Source organism: Cynoglossus semilaevis, chromosome 18 (assembly GCF_000523025.1).
Source record: "Cynoglossus semilaevis isolate Cse_v1.0 chromosome 18, Cse_v1.0, whole genome shotgun sequence".
NCBI classification, from domain to species: domain Eukaryota; kingdom Metazoa; phylum Chordata; class Actinopteri; order Pleuronectiformes; family Cynoglossidae; genus Cynoglossus; species Cynoglossus semilaevis.
Genome location: NC_024324.1, coordinates 137,144 through 147,680, shown reverse-complemented (window position 1 = coordinate 147,680; position 10,537 = coordinate 137,144). Strand labels below are relative to the sequence as shown.

General features: G+C 50.2%; 3 protein-coding genes across 7 annotated transcripts in view; 2 read left to right on the top strand and 1 right to left on the bottom strand.

The window, feature by feature from the left end:
* LOC103393814 (polyhomeotic-like protein 1) overlaps positions 1 to 1,318 on the top strand; it is a 9,852-nt gene extending 8,534 nt beyond the window's left edge. The window contains exons 13-15 of the mRNA XM_017040884.2: positions 122 to 302; positions 392 to 626; positions 973 to 1,318. Coding sequence (XP_016896373.1) covers positions 122 to 302; positions 392 to 626; positions 973 to 1,124 — 568 coding nt within the window. The 3' untranslated portion in view covers positions 1,125 to 1,318. The remainder of the gene's footprint in view (positions 1 to 121; positions 303 to 391; positions 627 to 972) is intronic.
* A 102-nt stretch (positions 1,319 to 1,420) lies between these two features.
* Positions 1,421 to 5,749, bottom strand: styk1a (serine/threonine/tyrosine kinase 1a). Of its 2 annotated transcripts, XM_008330866.3 has the most exons (10): positions 5,647 to 5,749; positions 4,928 to 4,983; positions 4,000 to 4,188; positions 3,679 to 3,915; positions 3,394 to 3,575; positions 3,151 to 3,225; positions 2,837 to 3,051; positions 2,525 to 2,565; positions 2,357 to 2,453; positions 1,421 to 2,215 (listed from the first exon to the last, which is right to left on the bottom strand). In XM_008330866.3, the coding sequence occupies exons 2-10, from the start codon at positions 4,980 to 4,982 to the stop codon at positions 2,020 to 2,022; spliced, it is 1,287 nt and encodes a 428-aa protein (XP_008329088.1). In that variant the 5' UTR covers position 4,983; positions 5,647 to 5,749; the 3' UTR covers positions 1,421 to 2,019. The 2 variants fall into 2 exon arrangements, with proteins under 2 accessions (XP_008329088.1, XP_008329085.1); XM_008330863.3 differs by lacking the exon at positions 5,647 to 5,749 and having other exon boundaries at positions 4,928 to 4,990.
* The window catches only part of LOC103393815 (chloride channel protein 1-like), a 17,273-nt gene continuing 10,240 nt past the window's right edge, over positions 3,505 to 10,537 (top strand). The window contains exons 1-11 of one of the 4 annotated variants that reach the window (XM_025064932.1): positions 3,505 to 3,593; positions 6,120 to 6,197; positions 7,645 to 7,942; positions 8,046 to 8,177; positions 8,267 to 8,395; positions 8,471 to 8,604; positions 9,022 to 9,099; positions 9,234 to 9,312; positions 9,401 to 9,526; positions 9,660 to 9,744; positions 9,869 to 9,970. In XM_025064932.1, the coding sequence (XP_024920700.1) occupies positions 7,861 to 7,942; positions 8,046 to 8,177; positions 8,267 to 8,395; positions 8,471 to 8,604; positions 9,022 to 9,099; positions 9,234 to 9,312; positions 9,401 to 9,526; positions 9,660 to 9,744; positions 9,869 to 9,970 (947 nt within the window). In that variant the 5' untranslated portion in view covers positions 3,505 to 3,593; positions 6,120 to 6,197; positions 7,645 to 7,860. Of the gene's footprint in view, positions 3,594 to 6,106; positions 6,198 to 6,247; positions 6,454 to 7,644; positions 7,943 to 8,045; positions 8,178 to 8,266; positions 8,396 to 8,470; positions 8,605 to 9,021; positions 9,100 to 9,233; positions 9,313 to 9,400; positions 9,527 to 9,659; positions 9,745 to 9,868; positions 9,971 to 10,537 lie in introns of those variants that run through there. The other 3 variants (XM_025064931.1, XM_025064930.1, XM_017041096.2) reach the window with 3 other exon arrangements.

Here is a 10,537-nt window from a genome sequence, read left to right as displayed (position 1 = left end):
ATCTTCATCACCATCATCTTCATCATCATCTTAATCTTCATCAGCTGTGCAGACAGTGTGTGCTGCTTCTCTCCTGTAGGTGTCGCTCTTTGTCTATATACAGTATGTCCTGGTTCCCCAGGTTCAACGTCAGCTTCAGACGCACCCTCAGCCAAAGGAAGGGTCGGGGCCCCGGTCAGTGTCCACCTCAGGACCAGGATAAAGGTCACATGTCCAACTCAGACGAGGAGGCTGGGATCAGCAGATGGAGAGGTTCACGCTGCCCCTCTGCCAAAACAGCAGGGCGCCCTCTGGCTGTCAGGGTGAGTGAATAAAAAGAAGAAACTGAACAGGAACATCTGTCCTCAGCCTCCATCTGTCTTCACTGCCCTGGTCTCCTCTCTGGTCACAGTTTGGTTCAGAGTCCAGTCACTCGGACCAGGAGTCCAGCGTAGAGGAGGAGGACAACACCGTGTCGATGTCCCCTGCCTCCACAGCCTCCTGCTATCAGACATCTTCACCTCCTCCTCCTCCTCCTCCTCCACCTGCCTCTGCACTCCCATCCCTGGACTCCCCTGGCTGTGTGCACTCTGTCCCCACCCAGTGGAGTGTGGGGGAAGTTTCTCAGTTCATCTCTACACTGCAAGGTTTGTGAGAGTGAGGATCAGTGTGGTTCTACTACCATCAGTCCATGGAACCGATCTGAATGGAACCACCCTGGGTTCTTTAAAGGGAAGTTCACCATACTCAACAACATCTTTAGATTCCTTTTTGAAATTTGGTCTGACTGTCAGATAAAATCTATCAGTGACAAATCAGAGATTTTAGTTCAGACCAAAGTCCATGGAGAAAATCAGTGATTTAACAGTGAGTACTTAGTCTTAATACCAAAGACTAGAACTGATGTATGAGGCCATTAAAGGCCCTGCTCCTCCACACATGGGCGTGGCCATGAGCTTTTGTTGACACTGTGCTCCTCTCTCTCCTCCACAGGCTGTGAGGAGCTGGCCCCTCAGTTCCTGTCCCAGGAGATTGATGGACAGGCCCTCCTGCTGCTGAAGGAGGAGCACCTCATGTCCACCATGAACATGAAGCTGGGTCCTGCCCTGAAGATCTGTGCCCACATCAACAGTCTGAGAGACTGAGCTGCTCCACAGTCTCCTGGTTTGACACATGGTCTGGACCAGGAACGGCTGAAAGAAGCAGCCAATGACAGCAGTGGAAAGACAGAGGTTGATGACTGTTGGACCAAACTCCCTCTGTCTCTCCCTCTGTCCCTCCCTCTGTCCCTCCCTCTGTCCCTCCCTCTGTCCCTCCCTCTGTCCCTCCCTCTGTCTCTCCCTCTGTCCCTCCTTCTGTCTCTCCCTCTGTCTCTCCCCCCGTCTCTCCCTCTGTCTCTCCCCCCGTCTCTCCCTCTGTCTCTCCCCCCGTCTCTCCCTCTGTCTCTCCCTCGGTCTCTCCCTCTGTCTCTCCCTCCGTCTCTCCCTCTGTCTCTCCCTCCGTCTCTCCCTCTGTCTCTCCCCCCGTCTCTCCCTCTGTCTCTCCCCCTGTCTCTCTCTTCTTGCAGTTCGACTCCGTCTCTTTCAGTCCAGTCTGTCCACCTGGTCTCTGACCAGAGGTCTTTTGATGGTTCTGTTGACGACCATCTTTGATTGGTTTTTATTTTATTTTTTGTTAGTTATGTTTTTCAAAGGTCCAAAAATAAAAAAATGATATGTGTGACCTTTTCCATCTAGAACAACTCCTGGATGAAGGTCCACCACATGGACCATTTGGTGGTCTTTCCTGTCACCTGGTCTCTGTGAATCCATGTTGAACTCGGACTCTGATCCGACCTCTTGTTTTATTGGACTGACGGGTCTGATGGTTGTAGAATTACTCTAGTTCAAAGTGCAGAACATTTTTTTCATAATTGATTCGAAATCCATGTATAAAAGTTTGACGTATTTACATTAAACCAATCGTTTTTAATTTAAGTGTAAAAAAAACCCCGAATCCACGTCAGAAACATTAAAAGTCTTTTGTTTTATTTGGCGCTGATTAAAGAACTGCGTAGTTGTATGCCTCTCCAAATCCCGCCTCCCTCAGATATCTCGCGATGTCTAGCGGTTCCGGGACTCTGAGAACTGTTCTCCCATTGGCTGCTTTCTCTCCCGCTTCTAGCTTTCGGATAAGTTCGGCGACAGAGGGTCGATGGTGAGGAGTCCAGTCGGAGCAGGAGCGGATGATGGCGAACCTGCGGCGGGTAAAAAAAAAAAAAAGAGGCGACATCGACTCTAAATGATCGATAAGAAGACGATTAGGAAACAAATGGAGACGTTATCGTCACACACACACACACACACACCGGGCTGAGCCCGACTTGTTTTGGTCTCACAGTGTGCTGGAGCAGGTGGCTGGTCTTTTCAGATGTTTCCCTCTCTGTAGATACTGCAGCAGCTCCGTGGACATCAGCTGAGCGAACGGTGGCTCCCCTGGTGGACACACCTGAACATGACTGTGGTTCATGGAGGAAACAAGCTGTGTGTTTTGGCACCAGGCTTACCAAGTGTAACCATCTCGTAGAGAAGAATACCAAAGGACCATCTGTCCAAAAAGACACAGGAGAGTCACTGTCCACAACTGTCCACAACTACAGGGAGTTAGTTAGAGTTAAAAGAACGCGACAAATTCAATTCTTGATATAAACGTGGTTTCTTCTGATTAAGGGTCACGGTGGATCACCACGATCATCACCACGATCATCACCACGATCATCAGACGTGGACAGGAGGTCTGTCCTGAAACTGTACTCGGTCAAATGTAGATCGGCCGTCTTTGTTTGTCCAAACGTCCCCTCATCTTTAATGAGACTCACACGTCGCTGCTCTGACTCAGGGCTCTCCGGGCCAGAACTTCAGGAGCCTGCCACTTCCTCAGCTCCATGGCGTCCGTGTCCCCCGGTGGACCGTCCCGTGTGGTCCTGCGGTACAGGGAGCCCAGCCCCCACAGCTTGGCTGTCAGGTCTCCCCCCACCAGGACGCTGCGGGCCCCGATGTTTCCGTGAACGTAGCCTTTACTGTGCAGATAGTCCTGCGTGGGTCGAGGGAGGAGAAGACAACTGAGGACTCTTTCAGGTTTTAGCAGCAGGGGGCGCTCTAGAGGTTTCATTCATAGACCTGTTGGACGGACCAGAGCAGAAGCCACCTGTCCTGCCATGATGAAGATCCTCTTCTCCGTCAGGTCACACGTCTGGACCGAGTTGTCCTGTGGAGACACCAGGACACACTGAGGAGGACACACTGGTGTCAACGCTGACCCCACAGGAGAGAGCAGTAATTACAGTGAGTACTGTACAGTCAGCAGTATTTACAAATACTACCTCTACTACAGCGCCACCTGCTGTTTTCTCAGCACTGTGATGTGTTCAAGTACCTGCCTGCACCTCCACAGGAAGCCCAGCAGCTCCCTCTGGTGGAGCTCCTCCATCACCATCATCAGAGGGGGCCGGGCCCAGACCACGCCCAGCATCCTGGGCAGGAACGGGTGCGACCCCAGGCCTGAGACGAAGGAGGCGAAGCCCAGGAAGTCGTGCTTCTCACTGCTGTCACCGCTGTCTGTGGAGGAGGTCAAAGGTCAGACATTTATGTGTCAGCGTGTGTGTGCGTGTGTGTGCGTGTGTGTTGGTGACCAGTCACTGGGCCGTGACCCACTCTTTACCTTTGAGCACTCTGAGGACCACGTCCCTGTCCTCCATACGTCCTCTGTACACACTGACCGTCTCATTGGTCCTGAGGGAGAAGGACAGGGGCAGGGCCGTCACCTGACTGAACGTCTCATGGCGCCTCTCTGTGGACACCTGAGGTGGTGCGGTCAGTGTGGGCTTCACATTCTGCTGCACGGGTGTAACTGACATTGGCACCTCCTCATGTTCAAGGGGGTTCAACCCAGGGGGCGCTGTGGGTGGAAGAAAAGTTTAGAAGTAGAACTGTGTGTGTGTGTGTGTGTGTGTGTGTGTGTGTGTGTTGTGCACTCACTGACCATCAATGCCCTGCAGGTGCTGTCTGTGGTGCTGTCTGTGGTGCTGTCTGTGTGATGGACCCACAGCCACACGTGAAGGTCTTTGTTGAGGACAGTAATGACGGAGACACAGGTAGAGTAAAGTGAGCAGCGTCCCCAAGAGCAGCAGAGTGGGGACAATGATCACGTCCTGCAGGTGTTCCCTGGTTACTGAGACAAAGAGTGGACACTGAGACGGGCTCAGAACGACAGGGGACAGGCAGGTCCCCACACTGAGGACATGTCTCACACTGGGGACATGGCTAAAGGTATTTGGTCCACCTTGTCCAAAGTTCTGTCCACTGTGGTCAGTACTGACAGGTTAGTGGACTGGTGTCCCTGCACTACAGTCTGTGTCTGTCCCTTTTCAGTTTTTACCTTATGAGTTGTTTCTTTTATTATTTGGAGACGAGAAATGAACGACCTTTAACACACACACACACACACACACACACACACACACCCTCGTACGACATGACAACAATGTTCAGGTGTGTGTGTGGTTGGACACATTCTTAGGTGTGAACCTGAGAGTCTGTCTTCACACACAGACCTGTTTTCAGCTAATGTTTTCAGCTAATGTTTTCAGCTAATGTTTTCAGCTAATGTTTTCAGCTAATGTTTTCAGCTAATGTTTTCAGCTAATTTTCAGCTAATGTTTTCAGCTAATGTTTTCAGCTAATGTTTTCAGCTAATGTTTTCAGCTAATGTTTTCAGCTAATGCTAACTCACTGACTCTTTACTATCATCACACTTTGACTACAGTTACAGGTGAAAAAAACTGTAGTATTACAGTGTGTCGCAATATATTGTATCAATGCCCCCGTATCGTGATACGTATCGTATTGTCAGTTCACACCCCCTAGTGTCCAGAGTGGGAATACAGAGACAGTGATGGACAGGTTCTTACTGCACAGCTGGTCGTCTGGAGAACACGGTTCCTCAGAGGAGGAGTTGGACCACATCCTGGAGAGAAGACAGGGACAAGGACGGGTCAGAGTCTGTCTGTCTGTCCGTCCTCATTGGTTACTGGTCTAATCTGTCTGTTGCTCCGTCAGTCTGATGGAGAACAGCAGCTCAGCCTCCACCCTCTCCTGTTACCAGTGAATTATTGAAGACCAGACGTTTCAGTGACAGACACTGAGGATGGACCAGGGGCTGGTCAGTGTCCACTGGACGTCCAGATGTCTTGACATGAAGAGTAGAGTAACAGACAAATGACTAACAATAAAGGACTGAGAGAATGGACTGTGAAACACACACACACACACACAGATGTGACTTAACCAGTTTGACTACATTATTTGACCAAACTCTCCTGCATCAACACACACACACACACACAGATACACACACAGATACAATAGTTCTAAACCATCCAATCAGTTGTTTAGTCCAGAACCAGAGTGACATGTGGACACTGGTCCAAACTGACCCCTGTGGGTTCCACAGTGTCGCCTGCAGGGGGCAGTGTGTTAACAACATATCTGCTGCTAACAACAATTTTCTTCAGTGTCTTTGTACCTCGTGTTACAATGACAATAAAGGCTGTTCTGGTTCTAGTCCTGGTCCTGGTCCTGGTCCTGGTTCTGGTTCCAGGTTTGTATGTAATAACACCGTGGTCCTCACCTGCTGGTGGTCCATGGAAGTGTCGAGATCCTCACTTTTTATGTCCTTTGTGTTGTTCTCTGGTCTTCAGTGTCCTTCCTACTGTGTACTGTGTACTGTGTACTGTGTACTGTGTACTGTGTACTCAGTACTCAGTACTCACTCACTCCTGCTGACACTAGTCTTTGTTTCTGTCGTACCTACTTCTCTCTGTGTCACCTGTGGGTTTGGCCACGCCCACTTCTCTACTGCCTCCCACACACACACACACACACACACACACACACACACACACACACACAGTGAGGTCTGCCTCAGCTCACAGATGGTGTCCCTGTCTGAGGACATGTCCCTGTCTGAGGACACGTCCTCTCTGTTGACATCCTGGTCCTGTCTGGTCTAGATCAGATGTTGGAACATAGAGCCAGTAGGTGGCAGTAATGACACACACATGTTTTTCAGTCTTTGTTCTAGTTTCCTGTGGTTCTGTGCAGACAGCTGCTGGTCCTGGTCCTGGTCCTGGTCCTGGTCCTGGTCCTGGTTCAGCGCCACCTTCACCATCCTAACAGCAGGTGTTTGTTTTTATCACTTGACAGTTTGATCAAAGAGTGTGTGTGTGTGTGTGTGTGTGCGTGCGTGAGAGACTGGTCCTGCCCGGTGTGTCCAGCAGCTTCGTCCTAGTGAAGCTGAAACCTGACAGTGAGTGTGTGGGTCTATTTTTGGGTCAGTGACTGTGTCAGTGACTGTGTCAGTGACTGTGTCAGTGACTGTGTGTCAATGGCTGCAGATGCATCAGAACGGAAAGCTCTGAGATACAAGCAGACCCTGGTCAGTGTCCTGTCTGTTGTCCCAGGTGTCTGTCTGTCTGTCTGTCTCACTTGTCTTTGTGTTTAACTACGTGTGCGTGAATGAAACACACACCGACTCTGTGTGTGTGTGTGTGAGAGAGAACTTCAGTGTGTTTTTGGTGCACGCATGTGTGTGTAGACATGCTGAAAACTAATTAGCAGCCATAATAATGACAGGGTTACACACACACACACACACACACACACTTCTCCCTCTCTCTCCCTCACCACCTGTTTCCTCCCATCTGCACCTTTTCTCCTTCCTGTCTTTATGATATTTGTGTGTGTGTGTGTGGGCGTAAAACACATTTTAGATTTTAGTTCAGACCAAAGTCCATGGAGAAAATCTGAGATTTTAGTTCAGACCAAAGACCATGGAGAAAATCAGAGATTTTAGTTAAGACCAAAGTCCATGGAGAAAATCAGAGATTTTAGTTCAGACCAAAGTCCATGGAGAAAATCTGAGATTTTAGTTCAGACCAAAGACCATGGAGAAAATCAGAGATTTTAGTTCAGACCAAAGTCCATGGAGAAAATCTGAGATTTTAGTTCAGACCAAAGTCCATGGAGAAAATCAGTTCAAATCTGTTCTTACTGAAATTCTTTGTTAGATTTACCTTAGTGAAACAAACTGACCACAAGAGGCAGCAGTGGACAAGTGGTTCTGTTTCCTGTGGTTTATACAGGAGCATGTTTGAATCTGGTCTGACCTCTGGTCTGACCTCTGGTCTGTGAACTATACGCTTCTGTTTTATTCACAGGATTGTTCATGGATGTGGTGGAGGTGCCGTGTTGTCAAGAAGGGAGCTGGGAGAGGAGGAGGGAGGAGGAGGGAGGAGGAGGGGGGGGGTAGTGGTTGATACACACCATCGAATCACACTGTTTCTAAATTTAGCCCAGAGTAATGTTTCAGTGACAGAGAGAGGTGGAAATACAGGAAATAGAGTGGAGGCCAATGGGGGAGGGGCTTAAGGAGTCACATGATCTGGACAGAGTAGAGTTTCAGAACGGTGGACAGGAGGGGAGTGATCAGCCAATCAGCAGCTGGCTGAACCTCTCTCCTCCCTCCATCATCTCCATGTTCTGCAGATGTATCTCTATCTCTGTGTCCAAACTAAGGTTCCCCTCAGCAGTGTGTCCGGGGTCAGTAACCTCTCTGATTGGTCCACAGCTCTATGGCGAGTACCAGGAACAGCAGGGAGGCTCGGGTCGACGTGAGGCCACCCGTCTGCTGACAGAGAGACAGATCAAGAAGCACCATCCTCGCTGTCACGCCCGAAACCGCCACGGACACGGCCGCCGTGGACAAAATGGATACCAGGCTCGCCACGGACCGCGGCCCGGTTCCCAGGGTCGGCAGAGGAACAGGCGTCCGTCCTACGTGGACATGGAGGACAACAAGGAGCAAACCACAGAGACGGACTTTAACTCCGTCAGGAAGAAACCTCAGTCGTCCTCCAGGTGTAGATGTGAGTCACACACACACACACACACACACCTGTCTCTTGGTCCAGTACTGCAGTAGTACTGCAGTACCATCTGTAGTCCAGTACTAACAGGTGTCTCCGTCAGACTGTGTGGTCAGAGTGCAGCGGTTCCTGGTCAACAGGTTGGGTGAAGACTGGATCTTCCTGGTTCTGCTGGGCGTCACCATGGCCCTGGTCAGCTGGACCATGGACTACACCAGCGCCAAGAGTCTTCAGGGTGAGGCAGGAGGACCTGCACAGGTTCTACTTCTCTCTCCCATGGTTTCTCTGTTACACTCACCCCCCCCCCCCCCCCCCCCCCCCCAGCCGATAAGTGGATCCACGGGGAGCTGAGGGGGAACCTGGCCCTGCAGTACCTGGCCTGGGTTTCCTATCCTCTGATCTTCATCCTCTTCTCCTCCCTCTTTTGTCACCTGGTTTCTCCTCAAGCCATTGGTGTGTAGCTCCTCCCCTGGTTCCTCCTCTCTGTCTGGGTCTGTTGTTGACCAGAGAACGTCTCCTCCCCCTCAGGCTCGGGGATCCCAGAGTTGAAGACCATCCTCCGAGGTGTTGTGCTGAAGGAGTATCTGACTCTCAAGGCGTTTGTTGCCAAAGTCATTGGTCTGACGGCGGCGCTGGGCAGCGGCATGCCTGTGGGCAAAGAGGTGAGGGTTCAAGTCTGACGATGGAGCGGCTCCTCCTTTGACTCCAGTCCAGAGTCTAGTGGTTCTATTTCTAGAGGTTTAGAGGTTAGGTACTGCGTACTGTGTACTGTGTACTGGGTACTGTGTACTGTGTACTGGGTACTGCGTACTGTGTACTGTGTACTGGGTACTGTGTACTGTGTACTGGGTACTGTGTACTGTGTACTGGGTACTGTGTACTGTGTACTGTGTACTGGGTACTGTGTACTGTGTACTGCGTACTGTGTACTGCGTACTGCGTACTGTACACTGTACACTGTACTACTGACCCTGGAGGACCCTGGAGGTCACAGCAGTTTGTACACAGAGGTTTCTGAAACCTGCCTCAGATCATCTGCTCCTCCACCAGCTCCTCCTCTTCCTCCTCCTCCTCCTCAGGGTCCGTTTGTCCACATCGCCAGTATCTGTGCTGCTGTTCTCAGCAGGTTCATGTCCTTCTTCTCAGGAGTTTATCAGGTCCGTCTTCAAACCTGAATGAAACACACACACACACACACACCTCCTCCTCCTCCTCATCTTCCTTCTCCTCCTTCTCCTTCTCGTGCTCCTCCTCCTCCTCCTCTTCCTCCTCCTCCTGTCTGAACCACTAGAATCCATACTGTTACACAGACATCCTAACAGTAGGCTGCGCTGTTGGGGTGGGCTGCTGCTTTGGGACACCACTGGGAGGTAAAAGCCAGCGTTTGTCTTTCTCTTCTCTGTTAGCGCCTGAGCTCCGTGAGCAGAGATACTTGTTGTTGTCTCTGTCCACCACCAGGTGTCCTCTTCAGCATCGAGGTCACGTCCACCTACTTCGCAGTGAGAAACTACTGGAGAGGATACTTCGCAGCTACGTTCAGTGCCTTCATCTTCAGAGTCTTGTCAGTGTTCAACAAAGACGCAGGTATGAAACACACTGACCAGGTCTGTCCACCAGGGGGGGACCTCCTCTATCCTGTAGGGATGGATTGGTGGTGCGTCTTTATAGGCCAAAGTCCTAGTGGTTCTCTTCAGTCACTGCAGCCTTTGTCTTCCAGTCACCATCACTGCTCTGTTCAGGACAAACTTTCGTATGGACTTCCCCTTCGACCTCCAGGAGCTGCCGGCGTTCGCCATCATCGGGTGAGTCACAGGTCACTGAGATAATCAAGAGGTCAGAGGTCACTTCAGGTCGTGTTTACACTCTGACCTGTGTCTTTTCTCCTTCAGTTTTTACAACCAGACGTGTGTGTGTGTGTGTGCGCAGGATTTCGTGTGGATTTCTTGGAGCGTTCTTTGTTTATCTCAACAGACACGTGGTTCTGTTCATGAGACACCAGAACTCCATGACCCGCTTCTTGACCAAACAGTACGGACACAAATACATATACACTATATGTATGTGCAAATATATGTCATTAAAAAACAGTGCATAAATAAACACATACAGTATAATGTAGGGTAATGACCTAAGTTAGACACAGGAGGGCACTGTTGTTCTTGATGGGACACCGTGTTTTTGTTGCTGTGACGTGTTCGGAGCCTGCGTTTGTCTGTATCGCGGTCACGTGATCACTGGGCGTGTAAAAACAAAGACTGAGCATTAAAACAGCACTCCTAAGTCCACCAGCAGGGGGCAGTCACCTTCTCTGTTTACCTTTTGATGTGAATGATCATTGAATTTTAATGTATAATTAGAATCATTTTGACTTGTTTTTCAAAGTCGTGTATTTTTAGTTTATTGACATCATACTGTATGTTTGTCTTATATTTCATTCTACAACTGTACTGTGATATAACAGTGGAGGGTGATAACAGTGGAGGGTGATAACAGTGGAGGGTGATAACAGTGGGGGGGTGATAACAGTGGAGGGTGATAACAGTGGGGGGGTGATAACAGTGGAGGGTGATAACAGTGGGGAGTGATAACAGGGGG

Bases quoted from the DNA above. Each gene is read 5' to 3' on its own strand.
- styk1a (XM_008330866.3), bottom strand. From the start codon at position 4,982: ATGTGGTCCAACTCCTCCTCTGAGGAACCGTGTTCTCCAGACGACCAG. The intron at 2,454-2,524 runs GTAAGCCTGGTG...TGTGTCCACCAG, and splicing joins CTACGAGATGGTTACACTTG to GGGAGCCACCGTTCGCTCAG. The intron at 2,216-2,356 runs GTGAGACCAAAA...TACCCGCCGCAG, and splicing joins GCCACCTGCTCCAGCACACT to GTTCGCCATCATCCGCTCCT.